This window comes from Ochotona princeps, chromosome 17, assembly GCF_030435755.1.
Source record: "Ochotona princeps isolate mOchPri1 chromosome 17, mOchPri1.hap1, whole genome shotgun sequence".
Lineage (NCBI taxonomy): Eukaryota > Metazoa > Chordata > Mammalia > Lagomorpha > Ochotonidae > Ochotona > Ochotona princeps.
The window spans coordinates 39,232,680-39,250,155 of NC_080848.1; the positions used below are offsets into that span (position 1 = coordinate 39,232,680).

Here is a 17,476-nt window from a genome sequence, read left to right on the forward strand (position 1 = left end):
TCGCTGTGCTGAAAAGCAGAAAACTTTCTTCCTCTGCAGAATTAATCTTTTGTTTGAGATGCAAGTTAATGGGGTGCTATAGATACATTGTAGGTGGATACATTTATTATGGATTTTTTTGTAAAGATTTTTTTTCTTTCTTATTGGAAAGTTAGATATACAGAGGAGGAGAGACAGAGAGGAAGATCTTCTGTCTGCTGATTGATTCCCCAAGTGGCCCCAACAGCTGGAGCTGCGCTTATCCGAAGCCAGGAGCCAGATCCTCTTTTGGGTCTCCCACGTGGTTGCAGGGTCCCAAGATGTTGGGCCATCCTTGACTGCTTTTCCAGGCCACAAGCAGGGAGCTGGATGGGAAGCCGGGCTGCTGGGATTAGAACTGACACCCATATGGGATTCTGGCACATTCAAGGTGAGGGCTTTCTTTAACTGCAAGGCTACCATGCTGGGCACTACTGTGGGTTTTTGAGAAAGAACTATCAAGTTTTTAGGGAAAACCATTGAGTCATAACTGAATGTCTTTCTACCTCAATGATAATCACATTTTAGACCCAACATTTTCAGTTTTGTGTGGTAGCACAATGAAAGGGTATTATGGTAGGGAAAAGAGAATCTAAAAGTGATATGCAGCATCTTTGTGCATGTAAATTCTTGCAGCTGTTACTGCACACCAGGATCTCTTCTAGGCATTTTGTGTGTATTAACTCATTGATATGCCTACAATTCTGCCAAATGAATACTCCAAGAAACTGATTAGTGCTGTTGCTGTGGCTTAGTAGGTAAAGCCCTGCCAGCATCCCATATTGGTACCAATTTGAGTACTGGTTACTCCTTGCTAATGTGCTTAGGAAAATAATGGTGGATGGCCCAAGTGCTTGGGACCCTGCACCCACTTCAGAGACCTGAATGGACCTCCTGGCTCCTGGCTTCAGACCAGCCCAGCTCTGGCTGTTGGGACCATATGGGGAGTGAAGCAGCAGATGAAAGAGCTTGCTTGCTTGCTCTTTCTTTCTTTCTCTCTCTCTCTCTCTCTCTCTCTCTCTCTCTCTCTCTCTCTCGTCGCCCATGTGGACCACTGATCAGGGTGTGGAGGGTTGAGGCATGGGGGAAAGTTGATAAGACAGTTGCTCCAAATTTTTCTCTTCCTTTCAATTAAACATGTTTTTAAGATTTATTTTTATTGGAAAAGCAATTTATGGAGAGAGAGAGAAATACTTTCCAACTGCTGGTTCACTCCCCAAGTGGTTCCTCAAAGGCGTTTTCCAGTTTAAAGAATCACTGCCAAAGTTTATACAGACAGTTAATATCAACATCAGTTTGGTAATTAAAACCCAAGTAAGATAATTTAGCACAATACTCTTCATTTATTAAAAAAAGATTGCTTTTTATTTGAAAAGCAGATTTATGGAGAGGAGGAGAGACAGATAGAGATCTACTGTCAGCTGTTCGCTTCCTAAATGGCTGCAACAGCAGGAGCTGGGCTGGTCTGAAGCCAAGAACTAGAAGCTTCTTCTGGGTCTGCCATGTGGGTGCAGGGGTCCAAGAACCTGCCACTTTCCCAAGCACATTATCGGGCTGGAAGTTGAGTGCCCATAAATACATTTGGGATGAAGACTGTTTAAAATGTGTTTGTACATTTTAAGTGGTGAAGAAGGTGCATCCTAGTTCTTATCCTTAGTTGAGCAGCCAAGACAGGATGAGGTGGGCTGAGAAAGAAACAAAAAAGAACAGAAGTAAGGAGATGATGCTTACTAGTTGTGGTAGCAGAGAATATCAAATAATTCTTAGCGGGGAGAGAGTTATGAATAACAGGATAAGTTTCAGTTACCTATTTTGCACCTCAGTGACTTCAGAATTTTTTTTGTTTGTTTGTTTATTGCAAAGTGGAAAGGGGTTTATGTTTGATAACCCTTGAAGGCATTGATTTGGAAAATACTGAGAATAGACTTCAGGCAGTATTAGAGTTGAAGAAATTTAATTCTAGTGATTGGTTACAAATGCATTAATAAAGGATTTTGTATTATTATGCTAGAATAGTACTGGGGTATAATAATCTGGGTTCTCCAGCGAAGCAGAATCAGTAAAGGTGTATGTGTGATTTGAAGGAATTGGCTCACATTATTGTGAAGGTTGGCAAGTTCAAAACTGACAGGGTGGGCTGCGGTGCTGAAGACCGAGGAAAAGCTGAGGTTGCTCGGCTGTGAAGGCGGTCTGCTCCAGCATGCCCTCTTCGGGAAGACAGTGTTCTTACTGCAAGGCCTTCACATAACTGGATAAAACCCATGCACACATGGGTCATCGGCCCTACTCACAGACTGCTGATTCAGGTACTATTTTAAAAATACCATCACGGGATAATCTTTTAAATTTCTATTTATTTTTATTGGAAATGCAGATTTACAGAGAAGGAGAGACAGAGATTTTCCACTACTGGTTCACTTCCCAAATATCTGTTCTGGCTGTGCTGAGCTAATCTGAAACCAGGAAGCAAGAGCTCCCTTGGGGTCTCCCATTTGGGTGCATGTTCCCACAGACTTAGGTCATCCTCAAGTGCTTTCCCAGGCCACAAACAGGGAGCTGGATGGGAAGTGGAGCAACCTGGACATGAACTGGCACCCATGTGGGATGGTGGCATTGCATTCGTGGGGAATTAGCCAGTTGAGCCATTGTGCCAGGTCCTCTGTGGTAGCCTTTTAACAAATGTTTGTTCAAATATAATACCAACTGTCTCAGGGGGTATGATAGAACCTGTCTCATGCTAACCCTCTAGTGAAAGACTGAGCCAGATGTGATGCTCTTATAAGATAATGAACATAAAGAGATGATTGAACATTGTCAGTCGAAAGCTATGATCCAGCTATTGGCAATACCTTCCTTTAGAAGTAAGACTTACTCAACCAGAGACTGCTAGGAATGAGTGTTAGGAAAGAAATGGCATCAGGATCTTGGTTCCAGAACTGATTAGAAAATAGATTTTTAGTTTGTAGATTTTGGATGGTAGTTTTACATCACGTAAATGAGACTTGGTGCTTGGAAATATGGTAAAGGAAAGGTGAAAAAAATAGATGGTGAATTTTACAGTTTTTATTGAAATTTACATAATGGCAGTCATATAACACTCCTCGGTATGTTATATAATTCTTCAGTCTATAAGTAAGTGCCCAAAGTCCCTTGATTTCAGAGACTTTTATGACAAAGCATGTCCCAAGTTACTGCTAGTGTTCATTGTGCGATAGCTGGAACTTTGTTTTGTTTTTAGATTTATTTACTTTTATTACAAAGTCAGATATACAGAGAAGAGAGACACTAAGATCTTCCGTCCGATGATTCACTCCCCTAGTGAACGCAACGGCCGGTGCTGTGCAGATCTGATCCGAAGCCGGGAACCTGGAACCTCTTCCGGGTCTCCCACGTGGGTTCAGGGTCCCAGATCTTTGGGCCGTTCTTGACTGCTTTCCCAGGCCACAAGAAGGGAGTTGGATGGGAAGTGGAGCTGCCGGGATTAGGACTGGCACCCATATGGGATCCCGGGGCATTCAAGGTGAGGACTTTAGCCGCTAGGCAACACTGCCGCCGGGCCCAATAGCTGCAACTTTGTAAATATAATTAAGGTTCAGATTTAATGGCAATAGAGAGCGTATTTGTGTTTGAATATTATAAGAATTTGTTTACATTTTTCTGCTTAATCCAGTTAATCCTGTGAGGAGAGTTTTATCCGTAAGCCCATTTTACAATTGAGGAAATTCAACTTTAATGAAGAAACTGATGTTTAGTGAGACTAGGCAAATTGTATACAATAGGACCCTACTGCGTATTACTTCATAAAAACTACTTGATAAATTCAACCTGGCTTTTAGTCTGTTAAAATGAGTAATCTCCTGTCTTGATTATTCCTTGCTGCTTGTCAGTCTTAGATGAAGTTCAGCTTGCTTAGTTGATTGTCTAGGCCGTGTTGTTTTTGCTTTATGCTGACCATTTTTGGAACTACAACATTTACCTTGGAATGGAAATGTACCAATTATAAATACCTGATTTCTATCCAATTTTTTCTTTAGTGTTTTTGGGACTTTATTGTGATCTACATCCGTATCAGCAGTGTTTCAGCTTGATTCTGTAAAAAGGAGATTTTTAGAATGCTGTGTAAAGTGAGTAATTACATTTTATGAATTTTTTCTCTTGAATACTGGTTATTGCTAGTATTTAGTTTTAAAATGTATTTTCATTTGAAAGGCAGATTTATAGAGGGGAAGGAAGGAGATCCTCCATTTCTTGTTTCACTCTCCAAATGGCCATTATGGCCAGAGCTGAGCCAATATGAAGCCAGGAGCCAGGAACTTCCTCTGGGTCACCCCATGTGTGCAGGGCCCAAGGGCTTGAGCTTCCCTCCACTATTTTTCCAGACAGTAAGCAGGAAGTTAGAACAGAAGTGGAGCAGCCAGGAACAAACCAGTGCCCATAGGGGATGCCAGTGTCACAGGGGAGGATTGGCTTGCTGCACCACCGTACTGACACCAGAGACTGAGAGAGAGAGAAAGACCCTCCTTCACTCTCCAGATAATGGCAATAGCCAGAGTTGGGCTGGTGTGAAGCCAGGAGCCAGGAACTTCTTCTGGGTCTCCCACTTCGGCGCAGCGACCCAAGAAGTTGGACTATCTTCCACTACTTTCCCAATCCTGTCAGCAGGGAGCTTGATTGAAGTGGAACTGCTGGAGCTGGGCTGCTGGCACTGCAGTTGGTAGCTTTACCTGCTGTTCCCTGACCTGATTTTTTGTAAAGCAGCATGCACAGCCACATAACTATAGTGGTTTTTACTTTTCTAACTTAAATTGAGTTTTTTAACTATGAAAATATTAGGGTGGGCCTGGCGCAGTGGCCTAGCAGCTGAAGTAATCATTTTGAATGTGCTGGGATCCCATATGAGTGCTGGTTCTAATCCTTGTGGCCCCACTTCACATCCAACTCCCTGCTTGTGGCCTGGGAAAGCAGTCGAGGACAACCCAAAGTTTTTGGACCCTGCGCCTGTGTGGGAGACCTGCAGAAAGTTCCTGGCTGCTGGCTTTGGATCGATGCAGCACCAGCTGTTGCAGTCATTTGGGAAATGAATCATCGCATGGAAGATCTTCCTCTCTTGTCTCTCCTCCTCTGACTTTCTGACTATCTGACTTTCCAATAAAAATGAATCTTAAAAAAAAAAAATCAGGTCCCAGTGCAGTAGCCTAGTACCTAAAGTCCTTGCTTTGCATCGGCCAGGATCCAATATAGGTGCCAGTTCGTATCCTGGCTGCTCCACTTCTCTTCCAGCTCCCTGGGAAACCAATAGAGGACAGCCCAAAGCGTTGGGACCCTGCGCTAGTGTGGGTAACCCAGAAGAAGCTCCTGGCCCCTGGCTTCGGCTCAGTTCTGGCTGTTAGGATGAGGATCAGAGGATGGAATATCTTTCTCTCTGTAAATATGCCTTTCCAATAAAAATAAGTAAATCTTTTAAAAAGTTATTTACAAACTTTTTTTCCCAGTGGATTGTGTACAGTCTGTGTGTACACTATTGACTACAGTGGCAAAGACGGTGGGGGTGGCGTGGTGGCTCTTATTTGTGATGCCTGCGTCCCACATCACAGTGCCTGGTTTGAGTCTCAGTTTCTTGGCTTCTGATTCAGCTGCTGCTAATGCACACACTAAGAGCCAGTGAATGATGGGTGACTTTGGTACTTGCTTTCCTTCCACCCACGCCAGATATTCATATTGGTAAGGGACTCCTGACTTCAGTTTGTCGCCACCCTGATTGGGCTTCAGGAGGGAAACTAATGAAACTCTGTTGTCTTTCAGAAAACCTGGTGATTTGGGATCAGCGTGATAGCCTATTGGCTAATGTCCTTGCCTTGTTTACACTGGGATCCCATATAGGTGCCCGTTCCTATCCTGGCTGCTCCACTTCTCTTCCAGCTCCCTGTTTATATTCTGGGAAAGCAGTAGAGGAAGACCCAAAGCCTTGGGATCCTGCACCCATGTGGGAGACTCCAAGGAGGCTCCTGACTCCTGACTTCAGATTGGCTCAGCTCTGGCTGTTGTGGCCACTTGGGGAGTGAGTGAACGAGTGGATGGAGTATTCTCTCTGTCTCTCCTTCTCTCTGTAAATCTGACTTTCCAAAACCAAAAAAAAAAAAATTTGATTTTTGTAGGGTATCATAGGGCATATGGTTTATTAGGAAAAGTTGCTTATTAGATTCTTGAAAATTGGTATGGGAAGTTCTCAACTCTTGATAACAATAGCTTCTGCCTTCATTGTGATATTTGGGAAATATTTGGAATAGGATTATGAACTGTCAAGTGTAATGTGTGTTATTCAAGTATATGAAGAATCTGACCTTTAATTTTTTAAGGTTTATTTGAGAGAGATAATTAGAGAGACAGAGAGAGGATGGAATTATTAATAATTATTGAGTGACATTTTAAATGTTCAGTGGAACTTAAGTCTATTATTTCTTTTTTTTTTTTTTTAAGATTTATTTTATTTTCATTACAAAGTCAGATATACTGAGAGGAGGAGAGATAGAGAGGAAGTGGAGCTGCCGGGACTAGAACCAGCGGCCATATGGGATCAAGGCGAGGACCTTAGCCACTAGGCCACGCCGCCGAGCCCAAGTCTATTATTTCTATGCCTTGTTATTTGAAAATTGGGTTTTTGTCATTTCTATATAATTTTTGTATTTTTCCTCATGTATCTTTTTTTTCTATATTTCTCCCTATTTTATCAACTCTTAGTTAGCAGGTCCCAATGTATTAAATTAGATTATTTATGAAATGAAGATTCCGATAAATGGAACCTATTTTATGTAACAAATCTAAATGCAAAATGGGAAAAATTTCAATGGATAAATAATCATCTTTTAAATTTTTATTATTTTTTCTTGGAAAGTCAGATTGTGGTTTTGTTTTTAATGATTTATTCATTTATTTGGAAGTCATAGCTATAGAGAGAGAGAAGAGAGAGCTAGACCACAGTGTGGTCAAGACCCTCCTGGGCTTGATGGTGGGTTAATCCACTGCATAGGGATAGCCCCAATAATTTTATTTAAAAAAAAATTTTTATTAGTGGAAAAGCGTAAAATTAGCCAGCTTGATTCTATGTAGATTATCCCAGTTTTATTGGCAATATCTAGAATGTCATAGCCAGAAGCCAGTAGAACTATGCTGTCTTTGCATTTTGCTAGATGAGGGCGTTGTCTTTGGCCACATAAATGTCAGAATTTGGTCCTTGATTTGGTCCTTGTTGTCATTGACAACCACAATGAACATGGATGTGTTGTTCCATTCTTTGTCGCAGACCCACTGAGGAAGAGAAGCTTTATGGTGGCACAGAGATCCAGCTTGTTTCTTCCTGGGCTTTTCTGAGGATGTGTGGGCTGCATCCAGAGCCGCAGTGTCTTGGGCTGCTGGAACGTGGGCAATAACATGCCATCGTGTGTGCGTGGCTCTGGACACAGCCCACACATCCTCAGAAAACCCCAGAAACAAGCCTGACCTCTGTGCCACCATAAAGCTTCTCTTCCCCGAGAGCCTGCGGAGCTTTGCTTTAGCTCTGACTTTAGCAGGGGTAGGAGCTGCCTTCACGTTTGGTGCCACCTTGGTGAAAAGCTCATTTTTCCCTTTTTCTGTTTTTGTTAGTTTTTTTTTTTTTTAAAGATTTATTTATTTTGTTACAAAGTCAAATATACAGAGAGGAAGATCTTCCATCCAAGGATTCACTCCCCAAGTGAGCCGCAACGGCCAGTGCGATCCGAAGCCAGGAACCAGGAACCTCTTCCAGGTCTCCCACGCGGGTGCAGGGTCCCAAAGCTTTGGGCCATCCTCGACTGCTTTCCCAGGCCACAAGCATATGGGATCCCGGGGCGTTCAAGGCGAGGACTTTAGCCGCTAGGTCATGCCTCCAGGGTTTGTTTGTTTTGAACCCTTCTGTGATGTTGCAGTTACCCAAACAATAAATACTTTATTGGGCTTGGCGGCGTGGCCTAGTGGCTAAGGTCCTCGCCTTGATCCCATATGGCCGCTGGTTCTAATCCCGGCAGCTCCACTTCCTCTCTATCCCTCCTCCTCTCAGTATATCTGACTTGGTAATAAAAATAAAATAAATCTTTAAAAAATAAATAAATAAATAAATAAATATTTTATTATGTTGGAAATTGCACTGGTTGGCAGAGAAGTGGACTGATATGAGAGTAGAAAATAGAATTCTGCACTTCCAAAGCCTGCTGAAGCCTGCTTCTGGTGCTTGGACAGCACTGAATTGATCTCTAAGAATGTCTGGACATTGATGTTCAGATGGATAAACCAGACTCCTCTGTAACGTGTGTATAACATATACACATGGCTTTGAAAAGTTATTGAAACCCCGCCAAGATACATTTCAACAATGATAAGTCTTCTCATTCTTTGTGTTGGCTTTTAAAAGGTTTATGAACCTCCTTAAATGAATGGAGTATTTTGATTATCTTCATACATACGTGATTCTTTGAGAGGCGAGATCTTAGCTTTCATCACACTCTCAAAGGAATCCAGTGAAATTAAAAGAGATTAGCAGGTGTGTATGAAAATATTGTCTAATTTATACTGTTATGTAGATTGCTCATTGTGAAATATTCTGATTATTTCTTGCACAGTTTTAGAACTTTTGTTTCTGTTTTCGTGTGACATTTTGCAGTTGTGTATAAACCATTTCCATTTGGTGCAGTTGTTACACTGTGGCATGTGATGGCTGCTTCCTGCGTCACAGCTCTGTTCTGCCTTGTGGCTTCCTGCAGATGCACGCCCTGGGAGTCAACACGTGGTGGCTCAAATACTTGAGTCCCTGCAGCTCCTGTGGGAGATGCGGATTGCATTCCAGGTTGCTGGCTTCAGCCTACCTGTCTCCTCATGCCCCTGCAAGTTCATTTGGGGGAATGAATCAACAACTGGAAGATTTTTCTTACTCTGCCTTTCAAATAAATAAACAAATGTCTTGAAAGAATATTACTTAAAAGCCAAAAAGCTAAATTGAAATATTGTATATTTTCTTTATTTTAAATTTCTTTTTTATTTGAAAGGAAGAAAAAGCACATGCACAAGCATGAACTCCCCACTGCTGGCTCCCCTCCCAGATGCCTGAAGAGGTTGGCCTTTCAGAGTTGGAGCTCAGGAACTCAGTGCAGGTTTCCCACGTGAGTGGCAGGACTTGCTACTGCTGCTGTCACTGCAACTTCTCTGTCGGGAACTTTAACCACTGAGTCAAGCCACCCTATATTATATTTTTAAGATAATTTTTTTTTTTTAAGATTTATTTGTTTTTTGGGCCCGGCGGCATGACCTAGCGGCTAAGGTCCTCACCTTGAACGCCCCGGGATCCCATATGGGCGCCGGTTCTTATCCCGGCAGCTCCACTTCCCATCCAGCTCCCTGCTTGTGGCCTGGGAAAGCAGTGGAGGACGGCCCAAAGCACTGGGACCCTGCACCTGCATGGGAGACCCGGAAGAGGCTTTGGGCCGTCCTCTACTGCTTTCCCAGGCCACAAGCAGAGAGCTGGATGGGAAGTGGAGCTGCCGGGATAAGAACCGGCGCCCATATGGGATCCCGAGGCGTTCAAGGCGAGGACTTTAGCTGCTAGGCCACCACGCTGGGGCTGTCTTTGGAGCATTTTAAATGGAATAATTTCCACTCTGGCTTCAGCCTTTTGGTGGTTCTACCAGGATGTAGAGACCTCTGCTGTCTTGATCTTTATGATCTCTGTCGCTTCTGTTGTTTCTGCACAATGCAGCTTAGATACTTTGAACTGTTAATTCAGCTCTCCTCATCATGATTCATCACACCCACACTGTATGCACTCCACCCAGCCCTGGATCATTGTAAATGTGTGCCTTGTCTGTGTCTGCAGCCACGCTGCCCATACTATTAGAGAAATTCCATCTTCGGTCTGTCTTTTCTGTCCTTACTGTAGCTATTTCAGTCCTCTTGCTGCTTTTTTCCATGTCTCCTCCTTGATAAATCCATATTTTTTGGAAATAAAAATTATATGTATTTTTTCCCATTCTTGTATACGTGACCCATATTTATGTGTAAGGTTTCTACATCTGGATCCTGTTTGTTTCCCTCTTTCTCTTGACTGCATCCCTTGAGTCCTTGTTTCTATTGAATCCTGATTTTTTTAAAAAAGAGGAAAACTTTGTTATAGAAAATTGCATACATGTAGATAAAATTAGAGAAAAATGTAATGAACCTGTTGTAGTGACTGTGACCTCCATGTTGATCTTGTTGATGTATCTGCGATGTATCTGCCTCTCACCCACTTGCTCTCCCCCAACATTTTTTAAAGCAAATGACAGAAACTGTGTCAGTTTTTGATGACTTTTTCATTATATATTTCAAAAGTCTTTTGAAAAATAAATGCCATATGGCATAATTTCATGAAAATTGAGCTAGTTAGTATCATCAGGTACCCAAGTGATTGTTTATTGATTTGATTTAGTTTGGATCTAGATTAAAATAGTTTTAAAATTTCTATTGGTTGCCTTGTCACAATCCTGTTTCCTGCTAGTGGGTACCCTGGGAGGCAGTAAGTGATCACTCACAAATGGCTTGGTTCCTTCTGCTGGTACGAAAGGATTGGATTGAGTTCCAGGCTCATGGCTTTGGTCTGACCCGCATGTTGCTGGAGCCAGGATTTGGAAGCTGGGATCAGCTGCAGTGCTTGGACTTGAACCCAGGTTCTGTGCTAGGGAATGTGGGGGTCCTTAGTGGCATCTTAACCACTGTGCCAAACACCTACTACCTATTGTACTTATTATTTTGCAAATTAGAAATCTTAATTTTTGCCTTTGGGGGCAAATTGTGGTCTTTACAAGATTTTTTTTTAATTTAGAAACATAACAGCTTTTATTGTGCATTCTGTAGGTGAATTGTAGTCTAAAGAAATATTAACGTGTTTGAAATAAAATATTTCTGGCAGATAAAACAAAGCTTGAAGTAAATAAATATATGTTCAGTTTAAAATTAATGCTGTTTATGGAGCGGGTATTGTGCATAACGGGTTAGCTGCCACTTGGACAGTGCCTATCCCAGATCAGGGTGCCTAAGATTGAATCCCACCTGATATGCCTGGGAGGTGGCATCTCAAAGTGCCCAGGCCCCTGTCACCTGCTCTGAGCTCCACACTGACTTCCTGGCTCCTGGTTTCCTCCTGTCTAACAACTGTTGTGGACATTTGGGGAGTGAACCAGCAGATGGGAGACAGTATATTTTGTCTCTTGCTCTCCCTTTCAAATGAATAATAAATGAATAAATTAGCATTTTTTAAAAATAGCGCTGTTTGGGGGCCAGCACTGTGACATAATGCAGTACCAGTATCTCATGTGAGCACTGGTTTAATTCCTGGATGTTCACTTCCGGTCCAGCTTCCAGTTGACATGCCTCGGAAAGCAGGGGAGGGTGATCCCTGCACCACATGGGAGATCTGGAAGTTCCTGTCTCCTAGTTTCAGTCTACCCCAGCCTTGGTTATGTGGCCGTTTGGCGAATGAACTATTGGATATAATATCTTTCTTTCCCTCTCTGTATCTCTGCCTCTGAAATAAATTAATAAATTAATGGTGTAGTTTTGACTAACTAAACTACTGAAGTTAATTTAAAATGCATAAAATATATATACATTTTAAAAATTACTTATTTGAAAGGGAAAGATACTGAGAGAAGAGGGCGGAATAGTCTCTCTGCTGGTTCACTCCCCAAATGGCCACAGTGGCTAGGGCTAGCAGGTGGGACTCACATTGAGTGCTGGTGTTATATTCCACACCTTAACTCACTGCTCCATAAAATATGTATTTTGACTATTGATTTTCAGAATGGAAAACATCTGTTATTGATGTTGCATCACAGTGGATTAAATATTTTTTTAATGTACTGAAGTTAAAAATTAATAACTTACACTTTACTAAAAATAATCTTTTCTCTTTTTTTGTCTCAGGTGGAATGAACCTTACTTGTTGAATATCTCCTGATCACTGGCTGGATTCACTTGTAAAGGAATCATTTTCCCCTGTGTGGAGGCCACTTGGTGGCAGATTTGATTTCCCAAAGGAGGGACATACCACTATATCAGATAAACTTGACATTGCAGCCAAGATGGTGCTGTCCCAGAGACAACGAGATGAACTGTAAGTTTTTCTATTTTGTGCTTTAAAAAAAAAAATAGGCAGAGTTTGGGGGTTAGGGGATCGCAGAGGGTTAAAGGGAGAGAGCAAGCAAGAGAGATTTCCTCCATCTGCTGGTTTACCCCAAATGACTGTAACAACTAGAGCTGAATTAGTCTGTAGCTGGGAGCCACAATCCACTTCTGAGTCTGCCATGTGGATGCAGGGGCTCAAGACCTTGTGCCTTCCTCCATTGTTCTCTCAAGCACATTAGCAGTTAGCTGGAGTGGAATGAAGCAGCTGGGACTTGAACCATAGCTCATGGGATGGCAGCGCGAAGGCAGTGGCTTTGCCTGCTGTGCCATATCATTAGCTCCTAGGATAGTTTTTATCTTGTTTTATTTTGTCTTTTTTCACTAAGGATTTATTTATTTAGTAAGGCAGAGTTGGGGGTGGAGCGGGGAGAATTGAGAATGTTCCATCAGTTGATTCACTTACTAGATGACCACAATAATGACAGATGAGCCAGGCTGAAACTAGGAGCTTAGAACTGTCAAAATTTCTCATATCGGGGACAAGGGCCCAAATATTTGGGCCATTTTTGTTGCTTTCCAAGATGAATAGGCAGGGACCTGGATCTGAAGTGAAACAATTAGGGCTTAAACTGTTACTCAAATGGACTTTGTACAAGACATCTTTAATCCACTGTGCCCAATGTTGGCCTCTAAGTTTGTTTTTAAAATATGTTATGTTGAATATGAAGGTGGGTGCTTAAGAACTCTGGTTAATTTTTTGTCTAAAATTCATGTTTTAGAAAAATGAAAACCTTGTTATGCTAGTAACTTTTGTCTTGTACTTTTATTTTTTACCACCATCCAGTGGCTATTATAGAATTTCGTGAGATGGCTAATAAGAGAGTTACCACAAGGAACATAGTGAAAGAGATGTGAAATGGCTTCACCATTGCAAATTTTTTAAAGTTGTTTATTTATTTGAGTTAAGGAGAAGCAGAGATAGAAGGAACTTCCATTTGCTGGTCCAAAGCCACTTTTGCATCTCCCACATGAATTCTGTGGCCCAAGCCCTGTTGGCATCCCCTACTGCATTGCCACGGGGCTCAGTGTACTACTTACAGCACCACTCCCCTATCTATATGTTAATTTCCTATAGTAATTGGAAAAAAAATTCTTTGAAAATTGTTTTTAGTTTACGAAAAACATTACAAGGTTAGTAAAAAGAACATACATAGATATGTCTTAACAAATTCACCTGTTAACATTTTGCATCATTTGCTTTATCATCTGCTCTCTGGATATATGTGTGAGGGTAGGGTATATGTTTCCTAAATCATTTGAGAGCAAGCTTTATATATCAAAATTTGTTTCAACTGGATTCTTCAGAATTCGGTGCCTTTTTTTTTTTTTTTTTTTTTTTTTTTTTTAGTTTATTTATTTTTGTTGGAAATGGAGATCAAATTTACAGAGAGAAGGAGAGACAGAAAGATCTTCAGTCTGCTGGTTCACTCCCCAGGTGTCTGCAATGGCTGGAGCTGAGCTGATCCAGAGCTCTTCTTCTGGGTCTCCCAAATGGGTGCAGGGTTCCAAAGCCTTAGGCCGTTGTCTGCTGCTTTTCCAAGCCACAAGTAGGGAGCTGGATGGGAAGTGGAGCAGCTGGGACATGAACCTGCACTCATATGGGACTCTGGCACTAGCAAGGTGAGGATTTAGCCGTTGAGTCAATGCACCAGTCTTCAGCATTCAGTTACTAAGAATAAGGAGGTTCAGGGGCTGGTGCAGTAGCTTAAGAGGCTAATCTTCCATCTGCAGTACTGACATCCCATTCGGGAGCTGGTTTGAGTCCCAGTTGCTACACTTCTGATCCAGCTTCCTGCTTATGGCCTGGGAAGGCAACAGAGGATGGCTTAAGTTGTTGGGCACTTGCACCTGCATGGGTGTCCTAGAGGAAGCTCCTGGCTCCTAGTTCTGGAGCGGCTCGACTCCAGCTATTGCAGCCATTTGGGAAATGAACCAGCAGATGATGATTTTTCTCTCTGTATCTCCGTCTCTCTGTAACATCTGCCTTTCCAATAAAGATAAATAAATCCTATTTAAAAAAAAAAAAAAAAGAGTAAGCCTGTTCTTCGGTGAAACATAGTACAGATAGCAATTTTAGAAAGTAACTTGACCAAAAAAAAGAAAAAATAAATCTTAAAAAGAAGTAACTGACACAGTGGTTTTATATTTCCTATAATATGGTGGTTCAGTTGCACTCATGATATTGTTTTTAAAAAGATTGATTTATTTTTATTGGAAAGGCGGAGGTACAGAGATAAATATCTTCCATCTGCTGGTTCACTACCCAAGTAGCCACAGCAGCCAGAGCTGAGCCACTCAGGAGCCAGGAGCCTCCTCCAGGACACCTATGTGGGCAGCTGGAACATGAACCAGCGTCTATGGAATCCCAGCAGATGCACAGTGAGGATTTTACACCGGACCCTCATATTGTTAATAACGTATTTTCTCCTTTGTATATGTACCTGTTCATATATAGGATCACATATTTAGTTGTTTTGTCTCTAATCCTATTTAATGTGAAACATTCCTGCAGCCTTTGTCTTTTGTGACATTGACTTTTTTTTTTTTAAGATTTATTTTATATTTATTGGAAAGTCAGATATACCAACAGAGGTCAGACGCCAGGCGCCAGGGACTTCCTCTGGGTCTCCCACATGGAGGTGGAGGAATAGCTGGTTGAGCCAGTTGAGCTGGCCCCTGAAAGCATCTTCTTAATATTCTAGTGTCCCCAGTTTTTTAATACCATAAAAGAAGATTCAAGGGGTCCAGCATGATGGCTCAGTGGGTAAATCCTCACCTTGCAAGCGCTGGGATCCCATATGGGTACCAGTTTGTAACCCGGCTGTTATACTTCCCATCTAGCTCCCTGCTTGTGGCCTGGGAAAGCATTCAAGGATGGCCCAAAGCCTTGGGACCCTGCACTCATGTGGGAGACCTAAAGGAAGCTCCTGGTTCCTGACTTCAGATCATCTCAGCTCTGGCCATTGTGGTCACTTGGGGAGTGAACCGGTAGATGTAGGATATTTATCTCTGTCCTTATTCTCTGTAAATCTGATCTGCCTTTCCAATGAAAATAAATTTTTTAAAAATAAAAATTGTTACTATCATTTTGGCTTCAGAGTAGTTTCATTCCCAACTCCACTGCTTTTAGCCAAAACATCTGTTCCTTTACCTGTGATAAATAGCCGCTGCTTCAGTCTCCTCTACTTCGTGCTATTCTGTGCATTGATATAAATTTGTAAGAAATGCTGGGGATTTTGAGATACTCAGCTTTTATTGTTAGTGCTATCCGTTCTCTTTAGAGTTGTAATTTGACTAGTTGATGATAGCAGTCTGAATAACTTTTAAATCTTATGGGTGATAGTGGTGGGGTGGTATGACTGCTGCGAAAGTTACCCTGTGGCATGAAAGAACAGTGAAAGAGATTTTAAGCTAAACTTCATAAAATCAAATCTTAGCATTTTACATAAACTTGGGATAAATTAGAAAGCAAACAATTTCATTTGTTATTGTTAAGGGCTTTTTATTATTATTATTCAGTGTACTGCTTTCTAAGATTTATTTATTTTTATTTGAAAGATGAAAGGAGAGATAGAAAGATCCTCCATCCACTGGCTCACCCTTCAGATGGCTGCAACAGCTGGAGCTGAGCAAATCTAAAGCCAGGAACCTCTTCTGGGTCTCCCATGTGGTTGCAGGGGCCCATGCACTTGAGCCATTCTCCGCTGCTTTCCCAGGCCACAGGCAGAGAGCTGCATGGGAAACAGCAGTCAGGACACAAACTGCAGGGCCCTTATGGGATCCTGACACCTGAAGTTTAGGATTAGCTATTATCCTGGTCCCAGTTGTCACAAAAAGTTTAAGTAGGAGTATCACCAGTTGTTTGATACTAAGTCTAAGACTGTCGAGGGGTGGGGTTTTGTGAGAGATGGCCCTTTAGTCTGCTGCTTCTCTCCCAAGTGGCTGCAGCAGCCTGAAGGAGGCCATGCTGAAGCCAAGGGGCCAGGCGTTTGGGTGTTCTTTCTCTGCTTTCCCTGGCCATAAGGGAGCTGGGATGGAAATGGAGCAGCCGGGATTTGAACTGGTGCCCATATGGGATATTCACCCCACAGCAGCCACTTTGCTTCTTATGCCCTGGCTGCCCCCTGCTGTAAGTTCTGAAGCCACGCCTGCTAAGTTCAGCTGATTTTTTAGCCCCAGATTGTGTTTATTTGACTTACCTTTCTGTTACTATTGACTCGTGTGTTTCTTTGAAACGCTTTTCCATTGACTCACTTACATGCTGCAGACTTTACCATGGTAGACCCATTCGCTTCCTCAACACTTCTTAAATGTTAATATCTGTTAGAGTTCTGTCATTTACATTATAGTTTTTTTCTTTTACCCTGTATCATCTTCCTAAATGCATTTTCCTGTCATAGTATTAACTGCTGTTACCTCTTTACTACTTTCTCCATCTGTTTTTCTTGAGCTTCTGATCTGTATGTCCATTATCTTTATGTCATACATTTTTACTTGGTCTACCTTATAATTACTTCAGGTCCAGATATTTAAATTTGATTTTAGATTCCTACCATAATTTATACCCTTTCCTCTTCTGTTTTGTATGGAAGTAACTGTTAGCACCTTGCATATCTAGTTAGTTACCCGAACAGTAAAACCAAGTGTTTAAAAATATAGGGGCTGGCACTGTGGTTCAGTGGGTTACAGCTTGCAGTACTGGTATCCTTTATTAGTCAGTTTGCTTCCTGCTTGCCAGTTTACTTCCTGGCTGCTCTATTTCCAATCCAGCTCCTTGCAGATTTACCTGGGAAAGCAGCAGAGGATGACCCAAGCACTTACTCCATGCACTGTTCTTCCAGGGGAACCTGAAAGAAGCGTTGAGCTCCTGGCTTTGTAGGAGATCTCTAGTCCTGCCCCAGTCTTTGTAGCCACTGGGGAGTGATCCAGCAGATGGGAGATCTGTCTTCCTCTCCCACCTTCCTGTCTCTCTGTAACTCTTTCAAATAAATGAGTGTAAGCTTACCTGGTTTTGTGTGGGCGGCTTTTTTGTTAAGTGATTTCAGGCCATTTAGAAACATTTGTGGGGTAAGCCTTTGGTGTATTAGTTCAAGTTCCACCTGGACTGCCTACGTCTCATATCAGACTACCTGGGTTTGAGTCTTTTTTTTTTTTTAAGATTTATTTTAATTGAAAAGTTAGATATACAGAGAAGAACATCTTCCATCTGATGATTCGCTCCCCAGGCAACCAT

At 42.0% G+C, this 17,476-nt stretch overlaps 1 protein-coding gene across 1 annotated transcript in view; it reads left to right on the top strand.

The window, feature by feature from the left end:
• Positions 1-17,476, top strand: part of PAFAH1B1 (platelet activating factor acetylhydrolase 1b regulatory subunit 1) — a 63,401-nt gene that overhangs the window by 24,185 nt on the left and 21,740 nt on the right. The window contains exon 2 of the mRNA XM_004593972.3: positions 11,983-12,172. Within this exon, the coding sequence (XP_004594029.1) occupies positions 12,141-12,172 (32 nt within the window). The 5' untranslated portion in view covers positions 11,983-12,140. The remainder of the gene's footprint in view (positions 1-11,982; positions 12,173-17,476) is intronic.